The sequence below is a fragment of the Somniosus microcephalus genome, unplaced genomic scaffold, assembly GCF_052327205.1.
Source record: "Somniosus microcephalus isolate GS21.2 unplaced genomic scaffold, FLI_Smic_1.0 scaffold380, whole genome shotgun sequence".
NCBI classification, from domain to species: Eukaryota; Metazoa; Chordata; class Chondrichthyes; order Squaliformes; family Somniosidae; genus Somniosus; species Somniosus microcephalus.
This window is the reverse complement of record NW_028225567.1, coordinates 46484-70633: the sequence shown is the minus strand read 5'-3', so window position 1 is coordinate 70633 and position 24150 is coordinate 46484. Positions and strand designations below refer to the sequence as shown.

At 48.2% G+C, this 24150-nt stretch overlaps 1 protein-coding gene across 1 annotated transcript; it reads right to left on the bottom strand.

Moving 5' to 3' along the window:
- Positions 1-12728: 12728 nt before the first annotated feature.
- Positions 12729-21944, bottom strand: LOC147081781 (uncharacterized). The gene is made up of 3 exons (XM_085980677.1): positions 21941-21944; positions 20032-20128; positions 12729-16794 (listed from the first exon to the last, which is right to left on the bottom strand). Exons 1-3 carry the CDS (start codon positions 21942-21944, stop codon positions 15909-15911), a joined length of 987 nt encoding a protein of 328 aa, XP_085836803.1. The 3' UTR covers positions 12729-15908.
- Between the last annotated feature and the right edge of the window lie 2206 nt (positions 21945-24150).

The following is a 24150-nucleotide window of genomic DNA, read 5'->3' as shown; positions in this document are numbered from 1 at the left end:
CTTCAGCTGCTGGGGGCTTTTAAAGCTCTTCCCACAGACAGAACATTTAAAGGGTCTCTCGTCAGTGTGAATAAGTTGGTGTTGCTTTAGTTCCCCGGGGCTTTTAAAGCTCTTCCCACAGTTAGGACACTGAAATGGTCTCCCATCAGTGTGAACTCCCTGGTGTCCCTTCAGTTCCCTGAGGCTTTTAAAGCTCTTCCCACAGTCAGAACATTGAAATGGTCTCTCATGAGTGTGAACAAGCTGGTGTAGCTTTAGTTCCTTGGGGCTTTTAAAGCTCTTCCCACAGTCAGAACATTGAAATGGTCTCTCATCAGTGTGAACTCCCTGGTGTGTTTGCAGGTGGGATGAACAAACAAATCCCTTTCCACACACGGAGCAGGTGAACAGACTGTCCCTGGTGTGACTGCGCCATTGAACATCCAATGCAGACGGGGAACTGAAGCCCTTCCCGCCGTCCCCACCTTTACCCGGTTTCTCCCCGGTGTGACGGTGCACGTGTCTCACCAGGTCAGGCGATCGGCTGAATCCGCGTCCACACACTGAACACGTGTGCGGTTTGTCTGCGTTGCGATCCCTGCTCTCTCCTTCCATGTGCAAAGGCCGATGATATTCAGGTCCTGATGAATCCAGCAACTCTGTCAGATCTTGACGTGATGTTTGGTCTGAGCTTCCTGCCTGTAACTGCTCCACTTCTATAACCCTGTAAATTGAGATCAGAAAAGGATCAGAGGCAAACTGTTGTTTAATTTTCCCCTTTCCGAACCTAGGGGCAGTGAAGCTGATTTTCAGGCCCCAGCTGCTGCACAGGTTGGTTGAAAGGATCAGCAGTAATGGCAGCTGTAATACCCACAAGGCCCCGGCTCTGCAGAAAGTGCTCTGTTGACTCTGAGTCCCGCGCATGTGCTCATGGCCCCGCGCTCTCCCTCCTGCTCTAAAATCGCCCGTCCCGATCGGTCCACAACACGCATGCTCAGCACACAAAACCCTGCGGTTGGAACATCGGGCGTGCATGCGGAGCCGTAACATCTGGTACGCGTGAGCGGCTCAGGTGCGGGCGAGTCGGTGTTTCGCCTCAGCCGCCAGGGAGGTGCGCATGCACAGGATGACCCAACATTCTTCCTGTCAGCAATCACTCCCTCGTTTCTTTAATAAAAACAGAAAATACTGGAAATACTCAGCAGGTCAGGCAGCATCTGTGGAGAGAGAAACAGTTAACGTTTCAGGTCGATGACCATTCGTCAGAACTGCTTGCTCTTTAGTGTCAGCCAGTGGCTCAGTGGGCAGCACTCTCGCCTCTGAGTCAGAAAGTTGTGGGTTCATAGTCCCACTCCAGAGACTTGAGCACAAAAATCCAGGCTGACACTCCAGTGCAGTGCTGAGGGAGTGCGGCACTGTCGGAGGTGCCGTCTTTCGGATGAGATGTTAAATAGAGGCCCTGTTTGCTCTCTCAGGTGGATGTAAAAGATCCCATGGCATTATTTCAGGAAAGAAAGACTTGCATTTATATAGTGCCACCAGATATCCTAAAGTGCTTTACAGCCAATGAAGTACTACAATGAAGTAGTCACTGTTGTAATGTGGGAAAGAGCAGGGGAATTATCCCCAGCGTCCGAGCCAATGTTTATCCCTCAATCAACATAAAAAAATGATAGATTATCTGGTCATTATCACATTGCTGTCTGTGGGAGCTTGCTGTGCGCTAACTGACTGCCGCATTTCCTACATTACAACAGTGACTACACTTCAAAAGTACTTCATTGGCTGTAAAGTACTTTGGGACGTCCGGTGGTGGTGAAAGGCGCTATATAAATGCAAGTCTTTCTTTCTTCACTGGTCTCACCAGCGACCTCTTCTGGCGGTTGGTTGATTGACAGACGAGAGCCCGCGCATGCGCACTCGGAGCGGCGGTTTGGGCCAACTCCAGCACAGTGACCCCTCCCGGTCACCAAGGGTAATGACCGCGCATGCCCAGAGGAGACCAAACCCACTCGGAGCTGCGCCTGCGCACTCGGATCCTGCCGGACGGAGTCGGCGCGGGGCCATTCCAGGGAAAGGCCTTGGTGTCGGGTCCAGAGTCGTGATCGGTGACGCAAAGTGAGTTTTCTCCGCTCCGATTGGGTGGAGAATGGCGCGGGGTGGATCGGGAGAGAATCGAGCGAAATAGAAAAACCTGAGTCCGCGAAGCCCCGGACCGAGCGGCGGCACTTGGACGGTGCACGTGATCTCCTCGGGGACACGTCACCCGGGCCCACGGCCTGATTGACGGCAGCTTCCCACCAATATGGAGCGAGCGGGGCGGGGCTGGAGGAGCGAGCCGGCGGCGGGTCCTCCAACCAATCTGGGAGCCCGAGGGGCGGGACTAGCAGCACCCAGTGGGCGGAGCTGGAGGAGCGAGCCGGCAGCGGGTCCTCCAACCAATCGGGGAGCCCGAGGGGCGGGACTAGCGGCTCCCAGTGGGCGGGGCTGAAGGAGCGAGCCGGCGGCGGGTCCTCCAACCAATCTGGGAGCCCGAGGGGCGGGACTAGCAGCACCCAGTGGGCGGGGCTGGAGGAGCGAGCCGGCAGCGGGTCCTCCAACCAATCGGGGAGCCCGAGGGGCGGGACTAGCGGCACCCAGTGGGCGGGGCTGGAGGAGCGAGCCGGCGGCGGGTCCTCCAACCAATCGGAGAGCCCGAGGGGCGGGACCAGAGCCGGCTGATTGTCTGATCCGCAGGGCAGCGAGTTTCTCCAGTCCCTTGTTCAGGGCCCGGGGCCCGGGGAGGCTGTGGGCCTTTATTCCCCGCATTGGACACAAGGCTCTTTGTCTCAGGCATAGGGTGACGTCGCACTGAAACTTTCCACTCTCCTTTACAAAGATGGATCTTTGTCTCAGGCATAGGGTGACGTCGCACGGAAACGTTCCGCCCTCCTTTACAAAGATGGCTGCCGTTAACCTGGGCCTGTAAGGGGAAGAAATCCCCACAACTGCAAACACGGGATCTTCAGCTTATTATTGGGGGCTTGCCTCCTGCACGAGTTGTTTATGAAGCCTTCCCACCCACCTACCGGTCCATTACTCCCTCCGTCGCGATTTTTACCGGCTGCACCATCGCGCTCCCGGCTTCAGCCCCTCTCCATCTCCAGTAACGCACTGCGCATGCTCAATATACCGGCCCCTCCCGCGCCAGCGCGCTGGGCTCTTGTAGTCTGGGTGCGGCACGTGGTCCACCGCGGGGAATGCTGGGTAAAAGACCAGATTAGTGAATGGAACATGATTTACTGTGATCAGATTGAGGACTGAACCATGTTCATTCTAGTAGTCATGGTTTGTTTCTGCTGATCTTAATAACTCCTGTATCTGCGCTGGAGATTAATATTCTCTTTAAATAGTGAATAAATAAAGCTCGAGGAACAGCACCTCATCTTTCGATTTGGCTACAGCCTTCTGGACTCAACATTGAGTTCAACAATTTCAGACTTTAACCCTTACTCCCATTTTTCATGCTGTATGATTTTGCCATCCCCAACATTTTCCAAGACTCGGTTTCACAGCCACATCTCTTTCCTCAGCACCTGTCTCCGGTTCCAACTTATTCCACGTGGATTCCAACTGAACTTCCACCCTTCGTGTTTCAGATCCACCCAGGATAACTTTCCTGCCTCTTACCTTCGTAATATCTGTTACATCTCCAGCTTTTTCCAGTTCTGATGAAGGGTCCCAGACCTGAAACGTTAACTCTGTTTCTCTCTCCACGGATGCTGCCTGGCCTGCTGAGTATTTCCAGCATTTTCTGTTGTTATTTCAGTGAATAAATAAGCTTTGTTTCAAACACACAGTGTGTCAAATATTTGATTTCTCCATGATAAGAGAAGACGAATTGATGTTCTGTTCCAGACTGTTTAATTTTTGGGCCTTTGCTCACTCTAGATTATTTCCGTTCTCATCTCGTTCGCCTTCTACCACATCAAACCCCAAGCTTGCTCCGTTTACATAGAAACATAGAAGATAGGAGCAGGAGTAGGCCATTCGGCCCCTCGAGCCTGCTCCGCCATTCAATGAGATCATGGCTGATCATCCAAATTCAGTACCCTGTCCCTGCCTTCTCCCCATATCCCTTGATACCTTTAGCTCTAACAAATATATCTAACTCCTTCTTGAATATATTTAAAGACTTGGCCTCAACCGCCTTCTGTGGTAGAGAATTCCACAGGTTCACCACTCTCTGGGTGAAGAAATTCTTCCTCATCTCTGTCCTAAATGGCTTACCCCTTATCCTTAGACTATGACCCCTGGTTCTGGACTCTCCGACCAGCAGGAACATTCTACCTGCATCTAATTTGTCCAGACCTGTCAGAATTTTATAAGTTTCGATGAGATCCCCGCTCATTCTTCTAAACTCCAGCGAGTATAAGCCCAATCGACCCAATCTCTCCTCATACGTCATTCCTGCCATCCCAGGGATCAGCCTTGTGAATCTTCGCTGAACTCCTTCCATGGCAAGAACATCCTTCCTCAGATAAGGCGACCAAAACTACACACAGTACTCAAGGTGTGGTCTCACCAAGGCCCTGTACAACTGCAGCAGGACATCCTTGCTCCTGTACTCAAACCCTTTTGCTATGAAGGCCAACATACCATTTGCCTTCTTCACCGCCTGCTACACCTGCATGCTTACCTTCAGCGACTGGTGCACAAGGACACCCAGGTCTCGTTGCACTTCCCCTTCTCCCAATCTATTGCCATTCAGATAACAGTCTGCCTTTCTGTTTTTGACACCAAAGTGGACAACCTCGCATTTATCCACGTTATATTGCATCTGCCACGCTTCTGCCCAATCACCCAACCTCTGGGTTCTCAGAAAACACCATGAATATACAACTGGTGGATTTGACTGCTGTTTTACAATCATAATTCTCCATTTGTGTGTGCCCGTGCATTATAACTATCAATCAGCAGTCTTTCCTTTCCCCACTGTGGAAATGTAAAAGCGATTGTTAATTCAGTACCAGTTTGAGTCTTTGTAAAATTCAGCACTTTGCTGTTTCACTAACGCTGCCACTAGTGTAATAAACACACAAAAGCAACAGAGGGGCAGGGAGAATGTGTGAGAAATGATTAGTGGTAACATAATAGGGAACACTAATGCCTTTTATAAACATATAAAGCGTGAAAGAATAGCCCAAGGAAAGGTGGGGCCGATTACTGACCAAAAAGGCAATCTTGTGGAAGCAGAGGACATGGCTGAGGTACTAAATTAACACTTTGCCTCCGTATTCACGAAAGGAGAGGATGCTGCCAATCGTACAGTAAAGGAGGAGGTGTTAGAGAAATTGGACAGGATATAAATCGATTAGGACGATGTACTAAATTGGTTGGCAGGGCTCAAAGTAGAAATGTCACCCACTCTGCCACAATCTTCCAATCCTTGGATATGGGAAAGGTGCCAGAGGACGGGAGGGCTGCAAACGTTACTTCACTGTTCAAAAAAGGAGAGCGCGATGAACCAAATAACTACAGGCGACTCAGCTTAACATCGGTGTTATTTCCGAAACACAATTAACCGTCACTTGGAAGAACATGGGTTTATTAGCGACAGACAAAATGGATTTTATTTAAAGGCAAATCTAACCTGGCTGACTTGAATGAGCCAATGGATGAAATAGGAGAGGGTTGATGAAGGTAGTGAAGTTGATGTTCTGTTTCTGGACTTTCAGAAGGCCTTTGATAAAGTACCTCATAATAGACTGGTGAACAAAATTGGAGCCAATGATATTAAAGGAGCAGTGGCAGCGTGGATACTAAATTGGTGAAGGGGCAGAAAACAGACAGTAGTTGTGAACCGATATTGTTCACACTGGAGGGAAGTTTACAGTGTCCCCAGGGGGCGGGATTAGGACCACTGCTCTTTGATTTATTTCAGTGACATGGACTTAGGTATACAGGGCATAGTTTAAAAGTTTGTCGATGACACGAATCTCGGAAAAGTCGTAAACCGTGAGGAGGATAGCAGAAGACTTCAGGAGGAAATAGAGACACTGGTGAAATGGGCAGACACATGGCAGGTGAAATTTAATGCAGAGAAGTGTGAAATGCTGCATTTTGGAAGGAAGAATGAGGCGATGCAATTTAAACCAACTGGTACAATTTAAAGGGTTGCAGGAACAGTAAAACTTGGGGGTATAGATACAGAAATCTTTGACGGTGGCAGGACAGGACGATAAGGCTTTTAGAAACGTATATGGGAGCATTGGCTTTATAAATAGAGGCACAGGAACATCGGAACAGGAGTAGGCCACTCATTCACTCCCAGCTTGTTCCTCCATTCAATTCGATCATGGCTGAGCTGTATCTTAACTCCATCTCCCCGCCTTGGTTCCATATCCCTAAATACCATTGCCTAACACAAATCTATCAATCACAGTTTGTCATTTTCAATTGACCGAACCTCAACAGCTTCTTGAGGGCGAGTGTTCCAGATTTCCACTACACCGTGTCTGAAGAAATGCTTTGTAACATCACCCCTGAACGGCCGAGCTCTGCGGTTAAGGTTACGTGGACCCCTCGTTCTCTCTGCCCATCCACAGTTCCTAACTTCTAACCAGTTAGAACATTCTCTGATCGATCCTTTTTCGGTCCAACGTAAATGACCTCTCTTTTTCCTGAAGTGAGGGGAGCGCGACAAACTCGCTCAATCCACTCCAGGAGGGTGGGTTCTCCGGCATTCTGAATGTTATTTAATATTGGTGTCGCGAGTCTAACGCCCTCGAACGTCTATGTGGACACGGTGTCAAGATGTAATTAGAGTGGGAGGAGGCTCCCGTGGAGTATAAACACAGCATAGACCACTAGAGCCGAATGGACTGTTTCTCTGCTGCAGTTTCGATGTAAATCTAATCTGCCCCGAACTGTCACAAACTACAATCTCTGTGACTGTGACCATGGTGTGTAACCCTTCCTTGTCCATCATTCACCTTCCCACAGCATTCCATATAGTCTCATCTGGCATTCTTTTCCATGTCATGGCCTCCACTGTCCATCCCATAAAACTGATCCTCATGTGCTTCCTGTCCTAGCTCCCTGATCGCAGATCGCAAATCTCCAGCAATGGGTTAACTTTTGTCTTTCTATCCACACCTATATTGTTGGCCAATATTGAACCGATGATGCTGCTTCTGGTGCCTAGTAACCGATTACTGTAGCGCCGGAGGCAGATTGGATTGTTTCAATATCTGCTTCTTGGGATTTGCTGGTGGATTGAAATTGCGGTGCCGAGATCGCCTCATCAGGCACCTCCATTGACTGGGCGAGGCTACATCATAGACCCATAATATGGTACAGCACAGAAGGTCATTCAGCCCATCAGGCACCTCCATTGACTGGGCGAGGCTGCATCATAGACCCATAATATGGTACAGCACAGGTCATTCAGCCCATCAGGCACCTCCATTGACTGGGCGAGGCTGCATCATAGACCCATAATATGATACAGCACAGAAGGTCATTCAGCCTCTCAGGCACCTCCATTGACTGGGTGAGGCTGCATCATAGACCCATAATATGATACAGCACAGAAGGTCATTCAGCCCATCAGGCACCTCCATTGACTGGGCGAGGCTGCATCATAGACCCATAATATGATACAGCACAGAAGGTCATTCAGCCCATCACACCGGTGCTGACTCTTTGGAAGAGCGATCCCATTATTACCACTGCCCCTCTCTTTCCCCATAGCCCTGTAAATGTTTTCCCTTCAAGTATTTATCCAATTCCCTTTTCAATGTTACAACAGAATCTGCTCCCTCCACCCCTTTCGGGCAATGCATTCCAGATCTCACTAACTCGCTGTGTAACACAATGTTACCTCACCACCCTTTCGGGCAATGCATTCCAGATCTCACTAACTCGCTGTGTAACACAATGTTACCTCACCACCCTTTCGGGCAATGCATTCCAGATCACACTAACTCGCTGTGTAACACAATGTTACCTCACCACCCTTTCGGACAATGCATTCCAGATCTCACTAACTCGCTGTGTAACACAATGTTACCTCACCACCCTTTCGGGCAATACATTCCAGATCTCACTAACTCGCTGTGTAACACAATGTTACCTCACCACCCTCTCGGGCAATGCATTCCAGATCACACTAACTCGCTGTGTAACACAATGTTACCTCACCACCCTTTCGGACAATGCATTCCAGATCTCACTAACTCGCTGTGTAACACAATGTTACCTCACCACCCTTTCGGACAATGCATTCCAGATCTCACTAACTCGCTGTGTAACACAATGTTACCTCACCACCCTTTCGGACAATGCATTCCAGATCTCACTAACTCGCTGTGTAACACAATGTTACCTCACCACCCTTTCGGGCAATGCATTCCAGATCTCACTAACTCGCTGTGTAACACAATGTTACCTCACCACCCTTTCGGGCAATGCATTCCAGATCACACTAACTCGCTGTGTAACACAATGTTACCTCACCACCCTTTCGGACAATGCATTCCAGATCTCACTAACTCGCTGTGTAACACAATGTTACCTCACCACCCTTTCGGACAATGCATTCCAGATCTCACTAACTCGCTGTGTAACACAATGTTACCTCACCACCCTTTCGGGCAATGCATTCCAGATCTCACTAACTCGCTGTGTAACACAATGTTACCTCACCACCCTTTCGGGCAATGCATTCCAGATCACACTAACTCGCTGTGTAACACAATGTTACCTCACCACCCTTTCGGACAATGCATTCCAGATCTCACTAACTCGCTGTGTAACACAATGTTACCTCACCACCCTTTCAGGCAATGCATTCCAGATCACACTAACTCGCTGGCCCAGTAATTCCGTTCCAAACGTGTGAGTACGGTCAGGGTACTCACGCGTCTGGCCGGAGAAAATGCCGGCGTTCAGCATGCACAGCGCATGCGGAGAAAACCGGCATTTCCAGTCCTCTGAACGAAGGGGTTCAGAGGCACAGCGCGTGCGACTGCACAGGCAGCACTTGCGCAGTGAACTTCGTCGATTTCATTCATGGATTCAGTGAGGGTAAGTCCTTACAAGTTACGCTTGAAAAAAGCATGTGTAAAGTTGCTGCTCCAAGGCTGCGGAGGAAGATATATTTTATCGTGGAGCTTCTGAAAGGCAATATTTGTTTGGGAAAGGGAGGAAAGTTATTTTAAGAAATGGTGAGGTAAGTTTTAAAGTTTAAATTTTTTTTATTTTTTATAAACGGGTTTTCAGTACGGTAGGTAGAAGGAGCAATTGTGGCTGTGTGAATTGAATGTGAGAATGAGTGTTCTAAAATGAGAAATGTAACATTTCCAACACTTTTAAGAAAGAAACTTTTCATCAGTAATAAGTAATTATGTATGTATGTCTGCATATATTCCTTTACGTATATGTATGTAGTTTTATATTCCTTTACTTATGTGTATGAATGTATGTTTTTAATTATGATTTTCCAATAAGTTACTTTCTCTGAAAGTCATAATTAATACATTCATACACATAAGTAAAGGAATATATACATAACACGCAAAGGAATATATACAGACATACATACATAATTACTTAAAAGAATATATTACTGATGAAAAGTTTCTTTCTTTAAAATGTTGGAGTCATTTTTACATTTAATAAACACAGCAAATTCAATTCACATAGCCACAATTGATCCTTCTACCTACAGTACTGAAAACCAGTTTTAAAAAACAAAAATAAACTTTAAAACTTACCTCAGCATTTCTTAAAATAACTTTCCTCCCTTTCCCAAACAAAAATATTGCCTTTCAGAAGCTCCACGATAAGAAATACCTTCCTCCGCAGCCTCTGGAGCAACTGTACTCATGCTTTTTTCTCATGTGTAAGTTGTAAGGACTTGACCTCACTGAAAGCGGCGAACTTTACTGCGCACGCGCTGCCTGTACAGTCGCACGCGTTCTGCCTCTGACCCCCTTCGTTCAGAGGACAGGAAATTCCGGTTTTCCCCGCATGCGCTGTGCATGCTGAAAACCGGCATTTCCTCCGGCCAGACGTGTAAGTACCCCGACCGTACTCGCGCGTTTGGAAGGTAAATACTGGGCCAACATTTTACATGTCAATAAAATGAAAAATTTAACAATTGCACGATTTGCCCCCTCGCATCTGCGACTGAGGGTCCAAGGAGGTGCATTGCGCAAGAGGTCATCGTCGTACGTATCCTCACACTGTTCCCTTTCGGGAACTGTATGAAGTGGTGGAAGGATTTCTGGCCACGTTAACGCTCCTTCCGTGACCATAACCATCTTCATACCAGCCATTAGGGTGGTTAGTCCTATGGCGTGAGGGTTTTACGGGCTCCCACAACCCATCTGAGGGGGGGGGGGCACCCACACCCGCGGACGCAAGTATCCCGCTGGATGTCCACCCAGAATTTATAGTTGGAGCTCCGACTCCACTTGCCGGGACTGTCTGGAGCGGGGTTCGAAACCCTACTCCTTCTGGCCCAGCGGCGGGGATGCTTACCGCTACGCAAAAGGGAACAGTGTGAAGACACGTATGACGACGACATTGCTAAATAAATAAATGGAATAAAAAAATTCTTAAGGCTTTTAAAAGTCTTTAAATTGCTTTAATTATTTTGAAGAATCTGAAGTAGTTTTAAACAGAATGTAAACATTTTTAAAAGTTTATAAAAGTTACCAAAAGTTTCATATAAATACCAAAAACCTATTTAAAATGCTGCTTTGCATGTAAAAATGCTTAGCAGCTTGTGAGAAACATTGGGGGCGTGTCCTATTAAACTGAGACCTCAAGGGGCGTGTCTCAGTTGCACAGCGCGCTACGGCTTCGCGCTGGCTGCACTCCTGGGCGGCGTGACGTCAGACACTGCCCGGGATTCTTCAGTTTAAAAAAGGAATTCCAGGCGTCCCTGGAGGTGAACGGCAGGCGCGTCGGGTAAGTGCATATCGGGGCCTTGCACGCACGGCAAGCCCCCGACCCGAATTACTGCCCCACTGTGTAACACAATGTTACCTCACCACCCTTTCGGACAATGCATTCCAGATCTCACTAACTCGCTGTGTAACAATGTTACCTCACCTCGCCTGTGGCTCTTTCTCCACTCACTTTAAATCTGCATCGTCTGGTTACCGACCCTTCTGCCAATGGAAACAGTTCCTCCTTATTTACTCATCAAAACCAATCTTCGTTTAACCAACTCTGCTCTAAAGAGAACAAACCAGTCTCTCCCCAGAACTGAAGTCCCTGATCCTTAGTACAATTCTCTCAAATCTCTTCTGCACCGTCTCCAAGGCCTTGATATCCTCCCTAAAGTGTGGTTCCCAGAATTGAAAACCAGACTCCAGCTGAAGCCTAACCAGTCTGTTCTAACAGTTGAACATCACTTCCTTGCTGTTATTCGCTATTCCTCTTGTAATAAAGCCGAGGACATGGCTCATGGTGTCAGCACTTGACCAATGAGCACTGTCGGAGGCGAGGACATTCACCACTGCTCCACTAATATTAACAGTGGTGTAACTTTAAGCAGATTGGTGACGCAATATCTTTAGGGGTCTTGCAATATCTGGAAACCTCTTAAATACATAACTGGTTTGATCTGACTGCTGTTTCACAATTATAATTCTCCACGTGTGCGCGTGTCCCGCTGTGTGTCTAACAAACTCTCAGTCAGCGTCCTTCCCTTTCCCCACTGGGGAAATGTGAAAGTGATTCAGTCCCGGATCAGTATTCAAAAAAGGTGGTCGAGAAAAAGCGGGGAATTACAGACCGGTAAGCCTGACATAGGTAGTGGGGAAAATGCTAGAGTCCATTATAAAAGATGTAATAGCAGAGCACTTGGAAAACAGTGACAGGATCGGACAAAGTCAACATGGATTTACAAAGGTAAATCGTGCTTGACTAATCTACTGGAATTTTTTTGAGGATGTAACTGGTAAAATAGATAAGGGAGAACCAGTGGATGTGGTGTATTTGGACTTTCAGAAGGCTTTCGATAAGGTCCTGCATAAGAGATTAGCATGCAAAATTAAGGCACATGGGATTGGGGGCAAGGTATTGACTTGGATAGAGAACTGGTTGGCGGACAGAAAGCAAAGAGTTGGAATAAACGGGTCGTTTTCCGAGGGGCAGGCAGTGACTGGTGGGGTACCGCAAGGATCGGTCCTAGGACCCCAGCTGTTCACAATATATATTAATGATCTGGACGAGGGAATTGGATGTAATATCTCCAAATTTGCAGATGACACAAAGCTGGGTGGGAGGGTAAGCTGTGAGGAGGATGTCGTGAAACCCCAGTACGATTTGGACAGATTGGGTGATTGGGCAGAAACATGTCAAATGCACTATAATGTGGATAAATGTGAGGTTATCCACTTTGGTGGCAAAAACAGGAAGGCAGATTATTATTTGAATGGCAATAGATTGGGAGAAGGGGAAGTGCAAAGAGACCTGGGTGTTCTTGTGCACCAGTCGCTGAAGGTAAGCATGCAGGTGCAGCAGGCGGTTAAGGCGGCAAATGGTATGTTGGCCTTCGTAGCAAGAGGGTTCGAGTACAGGAACAAGGATGTCTTGCTACAGTTGTACAGGGCCTTGGTGAGACCGCACCTTGAGTATTGTGTGCAGTTTTGGTCGCCTTACCTGAGGAAGGATGTTCTTGCCATGGAAGGAGTGCAGCGAAGATTCACCAGGCTGATACCTGGGATGGCAGGAATAATAATAAATAAATAAATAATAATTCAACTTTATTGTCATTGCACAAGTACATGAACAACAAAATGTGATCTTGCAAGCTCCCATGACTGGGAGAAGCAAAGCCGCTGCGTCGGTGCGCGCAGCCATTCCATTTCCACCATTCCTCCTGTCCGACAATCTTCAGCCCAACGCCCGGGCCTGCTCACCAGCCGCTCCTCCTTCCGTGACCTTCTCACCAACCGCCCCTCCTCGGGGCTCCTTCCGTGACCTTCTGCACCTGGTCTTCCCTGATGGTCACCCCTCCAGGTACTAACCAGGCCTGGCTCTGCTTAGCTTCCAAGCCTTGCCAGTGACCCTGTCCCTAGTGATTGTGTCGATTGGGCTTATACTCACTGGAGTTTAGAAGATTGAGGGGATCTCATCGAAATTTATAAAATTCTGTCAGGCCTGGACAGACTAGATGCAGGAAGGATGTTTCTGATGGCCGGGGAGTCCAGAACCAGGGGTCATAGTCTAAGAATAAGGGGTGAGCCATTTAGGACTGAAATGAGGAGGAATTTCTTCACCCAGAGAGTGGTGAACCTGTGGAATTCTCTGCCACAGAGGGCGGTGGAGGCCAGTTCATTAAATATATTCAAAAAAGAGTTGGATATATTTCTTAAGGCTAAAGGGATATGGGGAGAAGGCAGGGACAGGGTACTGAATTTGGATGATCAGCCATGATCTCATTGAATGGCGGAGCAGGCTCGAGGGGCCGAATGGCCTACTCCTGCTCCTATCTTCTATGTTTCTATGTTTCTCCAAACTTAAGTTGATGTTATTCGCCGGCATTAAGTTATAACCCAATTTGAGACCTTGTAAGATGGAGTTTTCTGCTGTTTGACACACGCAGACTCTGGTATAATAAACACACGACAACAACAGCAGCACCGTAGGGAATCAAGCTGAATACAGAAAGTACAGAGGAGAAATCAAAAACAAACTAAGAGGGGCACGGAAAAACTGAGGAACGATTAGTGGGAATAGAATAGGGAACATTAAAATCTTTCTTAAACATGTAAAGCCTAAAAGGAGAGTCAATGGAAAGGTGCGATGATTAAGGACCAAAAGGGCAATCTTCTGGTGGATGCAGTGGGCATGGCTGAGGTACTGAATGAGTACTTTGCATCTGCCTTCACTAAAGAAGAGGATGCTGCCAATGTTACAGTGAAGGAGAGGGTGGTAGTGAAATTGGACAGGATATAAATAGACCAAGAGGATGTAGTGAAACAGTTGACAGCGCTCAAAGTGGAAGTGTCATGGTCTGGATGGGATGCATCCTGGGTTACTGAGAGAAGTCTGGCTCTGGCCACAATCTTTGAATCCTCCTTGGATAGGGGAGTGGTGCCACAGGACTGGGGATTTGCAAATGTTACCCCCTTGTTTAAAAACGGGGCGTGTGGTAAACCAATGAACGACAGGCGAATCAGTCTAGTGCCGGTGTTCAGGAACCTTCTGGAGATAAATCATTGAGAACCTGCTAAGATATCATCCCTCCTTACAGCAGTAATTGACTCCTTGATTAATATTGCAACACCCCCTCCTCTTTTATACCCCCCTCTGTCTTGCCTGAAGATTCTATACCCTGGAATACTGAGCTGCCAGTCCTGCCCCTCCCTCAACCATGTCTGTGATAACAATATCATACTCCCATGTGTTCATCAACACCTTGAATTCATCTGCTTTACTCGCAAGACTCCTTGCATTAAAATAAATGCCATCCAGCCTTGCCATGCTCCCTTGTGCCGTTACATATTTGCTCTGCCTTGCAGGCTGACCTGTTTTTTCCTCTATATTTGGCTGTGCATCACCCTCTACTGTAGCTCCACTCTGTATCCCATCCCCCTGCCAAGTTAGTTTAAACTCCCAACAGTACTAACAAACCTCCCTGCAAGGATGTTGGTCCCGTTCCGGTTCAGGTGCAACCCGTCCGACTTGTACAGGTCCCACCTTCCCCAGAAACAGAGCCAGTGATCAAAGAAACTAAAGCCCTCCCTCCTGCACCAACTCTTTAGCCACGCATTCATCTGCTCTATCCTCCTATTCCTATACTCACTAGCACATGGCACCGGGAGCAATCCAGAGATTACAGTCTTTGAGGTCCTGCTTTTTAATCTGCTACCTAGCTCCCTAAATTCTTGTTGCAGGACCTCATCCCGCTTTCTATCTATGTCCTTGGTACCATGTGAACCACGACCTCTGACTGTTCGCCCTCCCCCTTCAGAATGCCCTGCAGCCGTTCAGTGACATCCCTGACCCTGGCACCAGGGAGGCAACATACCATCCTGGAGTCACATCTGCAGCCACAGAAATGTCTATCTGTTCCCCTTACGATAGAATCCCCCATCACTATTGCTCTCCCACTCTTTTTCCTCCCCTCCTGTGCAGCTGAGCCACTCGTAGTGCCACGGACTTGGCTCTTGCTGCATTCCCAAGAAAGCATCTCCCCCAGCAGTATCCAAAACGGAAAATCTGTTGGCGAGGGAGATGGACCCTGCACTACCTTCCTAGTTCTTTTACTCTGTCTGGCGGTCACCCATTCCGTCTGACCACCTCGTTAGACGAGCTATCTATGAAGATCTCAGCTTCGCGGATGCTCCACAGTGACTCCAGCCGCAGCTCCAGCTCAGAAACGTGGATTTCGAGTAGCTGCAGCTGGAGACACTTCCTGCACACATGTTCGCCCTGGACACCGAAAGTGTCCCCGACTTCTCACATAGCAGAGGAGGAGCACTCCACACTGCCGAGCTGCCCTGCCACGTCCTACCCTTAATTTACTCCCTTTAAAGAATATTAAATACACTAGGGACCTTACTTCCCTTTAAACACTACTTACGCTAAACTAGAGACCTTACTTTTACTTCAACGACTGGGCTGTATAAATACTCACCGGGTCCTACTTCCCAATCAGCTCCTTCCCTGGTTGCGACGTCACTTTAGCGGTTTTGCAGTTGTAGTTTGACTGCTCCCGCTCTCAGACTCTTTCCTGCAGTCCTGTGACGTCTCTCCTCGATTTTACTGTACTTTTGGAATTCGCCGGACTTGTATCTGCCTCCTCACTGCTGTCGACTCCTCGCAGGTCCGCGGCCTCCCGCTCTATTTATGCCTCCTCGCTGCTGCTGCCGACTCCTCGCAGGTCCGTGCTGTCCTCGGCCTCCCACTGTATTTATGCCTCCTCACTGCTGCCGACTCCTCGCAGGTCCGTGCTGTCCTCGGCCTCCCACTGTATTTATGCCTCCTCGCTGCTGCTGCCGACTCCTCGCAGGTCCGCGCTGTCCTCGGCCTCCCGCTGTATTTATGCCTCCTCGCTGCTGCTGCCGACTCCTCGCAGGTCCGCGCTGTCCTCGGCCTCCCGCTGTATTTATGCCTCCTCGCTGCTGCTGCCGACTCCTCGCAGGTCCGCGCTGTCCTCGGCCTCCCGCTCTATTTATGCCTCCTCGCTGCTGCTGCCGGCTCCTCGCAGGTCCGCGCTGTCCTCGGCCTCCCGCTCTATTTATGCCTCCTCGCTGCTGCTGCCGACTCCTCGCAGGTCCGCGCTGTCCTCGGCCTCCCGCTGTATTTATGCCTCCTCGCTGCTGCTGCCGACTCCTCGCAGGTCCGCGCTGTCCTCGGCCTCCCGCTCTATTTATGCCTCCTCGCTGCTGCTGCCGACTCCTCGCAGGTCCGCGCTGTCCTCGGCCTCCCGCTGTATTTATGCCTCCTCGCTGCTGCTGCCGACTCCTCGCAGGTCCGCGCTGTCCTCGGCCTCCCACTGTATTTATGCCTCCTCGCTGCTGCTGCCGACTCCTCGCAGGTCCGCGCTGTCCTCGGCCTCCCGCTGTATTTATGCCTCCTCGCTGCTGCTGCCGACTCCTCGCAGGTCCGCGCTGTCCTCGGCCTCCCGCTCTATTTATGCCTCCTCGCTGCTGCTGCCGGCTCCTCGCAGGTCCGCGCTGTCCTCGGCCTCCTGCTCTATTTATGCCTCCTCGCTGCTGCTGCCGACTCCTCGCAGGTCCGCGCTGTCCTCGGCCTCCCGCTGTATTTATGCCTCCTCGCTGCTGCTGCCGACTCCTCACAGGTTCTCTTTAGAGCAGAAAAATGTTAATTGGGAGATTTAATAGAGGTGCTCAAAATCATGAAGGTGTTTCCATAGAGTAAAGAAGGAGCAACTGTACCCACTGACAGAAGGGTCGGTAAACAGAGGAGACGGATTTAATGTAATTGACAAAACGCCAGAGGGGAGGTAAGATCAGATTGTTTTTAGGCATCGTGTTATGATCTGGAATGCAATGTCTGAATGAGTGATGGGAGCAGAGACAATAGTAACTTTTAAACCTGAATTAGTGAAATACACGAAGGGGAGAACATTAGCAGTGCTCTGGGCACAGAGCAGGGGAGTGGGACACATTGGTCTGCTCTTTCAAAGAGCCGCTACAGGCCCGCTGGGCCCAATGGCCTCATTCTGTGCTGTCTGGTCCCAAGTTTCTATGGTATCAACCTCGAACTCTTTGTTCCTGAGCGAGTAATAAACGATAAATGTACCTGAATGCTATTTACAGAAGCAGACCTTTAGCATGTGAAATTGCATTGGGAAGTTTAATTCTGTTAACCAGCAAACGATGACCAAAAATTGATTAAAAAAGGGAGAAAATCGAATGAGTATACCAGCAAGAAACATTTAAAAATTGTAGGAGCTTCTGAAAGTAAGTAAACATGAAGAGTAGCAAAAGTAAACATTGGTCCCTTAGAGGCTGAGACAGGAGAAATTATAATGGGAAATGAGGAAATGGCAGAGACTTTAAACAAATATTTTGTATCTGTCTTCACAGTAGAAGACACAAATAGCGCACCAAAAATAGCAGGGAACCAAGGGACTAATGAAAGGACTGACATCAATTACTTTCAGTTCCTGCGAGAAAAAAAGTACTCGAGAAACTAATGGGACTAAAATCCGACAAATCCCCAGGACCTGACGGCCGACATCCTAGGGTTCTACAAGAGGTGGCTGAAGAGAGAGTGGATGCATTGGTTGTGATCTTCCAAAATCCCCTAGATTCTGGAACAGTCCCAGCGGATTAGAAGGTAGAAAAAGTAACCCCGCTATTCTAGAAAGGGGGAAGAGAGAAAGCAGGGAACTACAGGCCAGTGAGCCTGGCGTCAGGAAAATGCTGGAATCCATTATTAAGGGAGGGGTAAGAGGGCACTTAGAAAATCATATGATCAGGCGGAGTCAACATGGTTTTATGAAAGAGAAATCATGCTATTACTGTTTTTTGAGGATGCAACTAGCTGGATAGATAATGGGGAACTGGTGGATGTAAAATATTTGGATTGCCAAAAGGCATTTGATAAGGTGCCACATAAAAGGTTGCTGTGCAAGATAAGGACTCATGGGGTTGAGGGGAATATATTAGCTACAAGGACAGGTTGGAGAAGCTGGATTTGTTTTCATTAGAGCAAAGGAGGTTGAGGGGTGATTTGATCGAGGTGTACAAGATTATGACGGGTTTGGATAGGCTGGACAGGGAAAGGCTGTTCCCACTAATGGATGGTACGAGGACTAGGGGACACAGATTTAAGGTTTTGGGCAAGAGATACAAGGGGGGGGGGGGGGGGGGATGTGAGTAAAAAACCTTTTTATACAGCGAGTGGTGAGGACCGGGAACTCGCTGCCGACGGAAGTGGTGGAAGCGGAGACACTCAATGTTTTCAAGGGGAGACTGGATAGGCACCTGAGGGAAATAAACTTGCAGGGCTACGGGGATAGAGCGGGGGAATGGGACTGACTGGATTGCTCTACAGAGAGCCGGCACGGACTGGGTGGGCCGAATGGCCTCCTTCTGTGCCGTTATGACTATTAGCATTGATAGAGGATTGGTTAACTGACAGAAAACAGAGAGTAGGGATAAACAGGACATTTTCAGCTTGGCAGGCTAGTGGGGTGCCACAAGGATCAGTGCTTGGGCCTCTGCTATTTACAATCTACATTACTGACTTCGATGAAGGGACCGAGTGCAATGTATCCAAGTTTGCTGCTGATACAAAGCTAGGTGGGAAAGTAAGCTATGGGGACACAGAGCCTGCAAAGGGATATGGGCAGTCTAAGTCTGCGGGCAGTAAGGTGACAGATGGAATATAATGTGGGGAAATGTGTGCGTATTCACTTTAGTAGGAAGAGCAGAAAAACAGAACCTTTTTTAAATGGTGAAAAATTATTAAAAGTTAGTGTTCAGAGAGATTTAGGTGTTCTCGTACAGGAAACAAAGTTAACATGCAGGTACAGCGAGCAATTGGGCAGGCGGATGGCATGTTGGCCTTTATTACAAGGGGTTGGAATACAACAGTGAGGAAGTCTTGCTACAATTGGACAGGGCTTTGGTGAGACAACACCGGAGTACCGGGCACAGTTCTGGTTTCATATCGATAAAGGATGGGATAAAGACAGGAGGGAGAAATGAACTTAGCTCCAAAAATAAAGTAAAAAAATCAGTTTGGGTGGAGCCAAGAAACAGCAAGGGGCAGAAAACATTGGTTGGAGGTGTTTATAGGCCCCCAAACTGTAGTTGTAATGTAGGGCGGCGTATAATTCAGGGAACTAGAGGTGCATGTAGCAAGGGTAATATAGTAATCATGGGGGATTTTAAGCTATGTATAGATTGGGCAAACCAAATCTGCAATAATAGTGTGGGGACATCATCTGAGTCAATGGGACTCTCTCTGACCTTTCTCCCCAGTCCATCTCCAGGACCAGTGTGTATCTGAGTCAATGGGACTCTCTCTGACCTTTCTCCCCAGTCCATCTTCAGGACCAGTGTGTATCTGAGTCAATGGGACTCTCTGACCTTTCTCCCCAGTCCATCTCCAGGACCAGTGTGTATCTGAGTCAATGGGACTCTCTGACCTTTCTCCCCAGTCCATCTCCAGGACCAGTGTGTATCTGAGTCAATGGGACTCTCTGACCTTTCTCCCCAGTCTATCTCCAGGACCAGTGTGTATCTGAGTCAATGGGACTCTCTGACCTTTCTCCCCAGTCCATCTCCAGGACCAGTGTGTATCTGAGTCAATGGGACTCTCTGACCTTTCTCCCCAGTCCATCTCCAGGACCAGTGTGTATCTGAGTCAATGGGACTCGCTCTGACCTTTCTCCCCAGTCTATCTCCAGGACCAGTGTGTATCTGAGTCAATGGGACTCTCTGACCTTTCTCCCCAGTCCATCTCCAGGACCAGTGTGTATCTGAGTCAATGGGACTCTCTCTGACCTTTCTCCCCAGTCCATCTCCAGGACCAGTGTGTATCTGAGTCAATGGGACTCTCTCTGACCTTTTTCCCCGGTTGATCTCTGGAAGCTCTTTGAATCGGAAGAGTTCTCTCCGGTTGGTGCTCTCACAATCCTGTGTTGGATCACCTGCTGTCGTTCCTCAGTCTACAATCCCGGTTTACTCTCAGCTGTGAACCTCTCTCAATCACTCAGTCTTTCACCGGGAGATCTAATTATGGCAGGACAGAAAATAACAATATCAACAGTGTGAAGTAATGTAATATAGACATTTCTTCCGCTTCATAAAAATAAAAGTTTGGGTCCGAGTGCTTCTGTCTGATGTTGTCCCTTTTCTCAGATCCCCGCCACGCCCGCCTGGGCTTCCAGCAAATCACCAAAGTTCTGGATAGAAATGTACAATTTCCCTGTGCTTTAGGAAAACCGAAGCTGGGGCAATCTTTCCCAGGTAACACACTGACTGATCTCACCGCACCCATCCTCCCCAGGTTACACACGGTCTGATCTCACTGGGCCCGGGTTACACACTGTCTGATCTCACTGGGCCCATCCTCCCCGGGTTACACACTGTCTGATCTCACTGGGCCCATCCTCCCCGGGTTACACACTGTCCGATCTCACTCGACCCATCCTCCCCGGGTTACACACTGTCTGATCTCACTCGACCCATCCTCCCCAGGTTACACACTGTCTGATCTCACTGGGCCCATCCTCCCCAGGTTACACACTGTCTGATCTCACTGGGCCCATCCTCCCCGGGTTACACACTGTCTGATCTCACTGGGCCCATCCTCCCCAGGTTACACACTGTCTGATCTCACTGGGCCCATCCTCCCCGGGTTACACAGTCTGATCTCACTGGGCCCATCCTCCCCGGGTTACACACTGTCTGATCTCACTCGACCCATCCTCCCCAGGTTACACACTGTCTGATCTCACTGGGCCCATCCTCCCCGGGTTACACACTGTCTGATCTCACTGGGCCCATCCTCCCCGGGTTACACACTGTCTGATCTCACTGGGCCCATCCTCCCTGGGTTACACACTGTCTGATCTCACTGGGCCCATCCTCCCCAGGTTACACACTGTCTGATCTCACTGGGCCCATCCTCCCCGGGTTACACACTGTCTGATCTCACTGGGCCCATCCTCCCCGGGTTACACAGTCTGATCTCACTGGGCCCATCCTCCCCGGGTTACACACTGTCTGATCTCACTAGACCCATCCTCCCCGGGTTACACAGTCTGATCTCACTGGGCCCATCCTCCCCGGGTTACACACTGTCTGATCTCACTGGGCCCATCCTCCCCGGGTTACACACTGTCTGATCTCACTGGGCCCATCCTCCCCGGGTTACACACTGTCTGATCTCACTGGGCCCATCCTCCCCGGGTTACACAATCATAGAAACTTACTGCACAGAAGGCTGCCATTCGGCCCATCTTGTCCAAGCCAGCTGACAAAGATCTATCCACTCTAATCCCACTTTCCAGCACTTGGTCCGTAGCCGTGTAGCTTACGGCACTCCAAGCAGTTTTTAAACGTGATGAGGTTCTCTGCCTCTACCACCCTTTCAGGCAGTGAGTTCCAGACCTCCACCACCCTCGGTGTAAAAAGCTCTCCTCAAAACCCCTCTAATCCTTGGACCATCTGCTTTAAATCTATGCCCCCTGGCTATTGACCTCTCCACTAAGGGAAATAGGTCCTTCCTATCCACTCAATCTAGGCCCCTAATAATTTGATACACCTCAATCGAGTCTCCCCTTGGCCTTCTCTGTTCCAAAGAAAACAACCCCAGCCTATCCAATCTTTCCACATAGCAAAAATTCCCCAGCCCAGGCAAAATCCCCGTAAGTCTCCTCTGCACCCTCTGGTGCAATCACATCCTTCCTGTAATGTGGTGACCAGAACTGCACGCAGTATTCTAGCTGCGGCCTAGCCATACAGTTCACTCATTACCTCCCAGCTCTTATATTCTATGCCTCGGCTAGTAAAGACCTTTCTCCCCAGTCCATCCACTACAGGGTGCAGAGCAGATGTAATTTTTTTCACCCAGAGGGTGATAGGGGTCTGGAACTCACTGCCTGAAAGGGTGGTAGAGGCAGAGACCCTCAGCACATTTAAAAAGTACTTGGGTGTACACTTGAAGAGCCGTAACCTACAGGGCTGTGGAGCAAGAGTCTGCAGGACAAGTTCATGGAATCCATTCGGGACAGTTTCCTGGAACAAAATGTCATGGAACCAACAATGTTAGAACTTGTATTGTGTAATAAGACAGGGTTAATTAGCAACCTCATAGTAAAGGATCCAGTGGGGCAGAGTGATCATAATATGTTACAACTTCACATTAATTTTGAGAGAGTGACTTTTGAGAGAGTGACTTGCCTAAGTCCAAAACTAGTGTCTTAAACTTAAATAAAGCCAATTACATAGGTGAGGGGCAAGTTGGCTGAGGTAGATTGGAAAAATAGATTAAAAAGGTATGGCGGTAGATAAGCAGTGGCTAGCATTTAAAGAAATATTTCATAATTCTCAACTAAAATACATTCCATTGAGAAACAAAAACTCCACAGGAAGTGATCCAACCGTGGCTAACTAAAGGTAAGGATAGCATTAGATTGACAGAAGCTTATAATGTTGCAAAGAATAATAGTAAGCCTGAGGATTGAGAGAGTTTCAGAAACCAGCAAAGATTGACCAAAAATTGATAAAAAAGGGAAAAAATGCAATGACAAAAAACGAGCAAGAAATCTAAAAGCAGATTGTAAGATTGTCTACAAGTATGTAGGAAGAGAGTAGCAAAAGTAAACATTGGTCCCTTAGAGGCTGAGACAGGAGAAATGATTATGGGGAATAAGGAAATGGCAGAAACGTTAAACAAATATTTTGTATCTGTCTTCACAGTAGAAGACACAAAAAGCATATCAAAAATGGTGGGGAACCAAGGGTCTAATGAGGGTGAGGAACTTAACGTAATTCATATGAGTAGCGAAAAAGTACTTGAGAAACTAATAGGACTGAAAACCGACAAATCACCTGGACCCGACGGCCTACATCCTAGGGTTGTAAAAGAGGTGGCTGAAGAGATAGTGGATGCATTGGTTTTGATCTTCCAAAATTCCCTAGATTCTGGAATGGTCCCAGTGGATTGGAAGGTCGCAAATGTAACACCGCTATTCAAGAAAGGAGGGAGAGGAAAAACAGGGAACGACAGGCCAGTTAGCCCGACACAAGTCATTCAGAAAACACTGGAATCCATTGTTAAGGAAGTGGTATCCAGGCACTTTGCCTAATCATGTTATGATTTTTCTGAGTCAACATGGTTTTATGAAAGGGAAATAGTGTTTGACAAATTTAGAGTTTTTTGATGATGTTACTAGCAGGGTAGATAAAGGGGAACCAGTGGATGTAGTATATTTAGATTTCCAAAAGGCAGTCGATAAGGTGTCACATAAAAGGTTATTGCACAAGATTAGGGCTCATGGGGTTGGGGTAATACAGTAGCATGGATCAAGGATTGGTTACCAGACAGAAAACAGAGTAGGGATAAACGGATCTTTTTCAGGTTGGCAGGCTGTAACTAGTGGGGTGCCACAAGGATCAGTGTTGGGGCCTCAGCTATTTACAATCTATATTAATGACCTAGATGAAGGGACAATGTGTAATGTATCCAAGTTTGCTGACGATACAAATCTAGGTGGGACGGTAAGGAGAACAAAGACTCTGCAAAGGGATATAGATAAGACTGAGTGGGCAGTAAGGTGGCAGATGGAGTGTAATGTGGGGAAATGTGAGGTTATTCACTTTGGTAGGAAGAATAGAAAAACAGAATATTTCTTAAATGGTGAGAAACTTTCAAATGTTGGTGTTCAGAAAGGTTTGGGTGTCCTCGTGCAAGAAACACAGAAAGCTAGCGTGCAGGTACAGCAAGCAATAAGGAAGGCAAGTGACATATTGGCGTTTATTGCAAGGGGGTTGGAGTATAAGAGTAAGGAAGTCTTGCTCCAATTGTACAGGGCCTTGGTCAGACCACACCTGGAGCACTGTGCACAGTTTTAGTCTCCTTATCTAAGGAAGGATATACTTGCCTTGGAGGCGGTGCAACGAAGGTTCACTAGATTGATTCCTGGGATGAGAGGGCTGTCCTATGAGGAGAGATTGT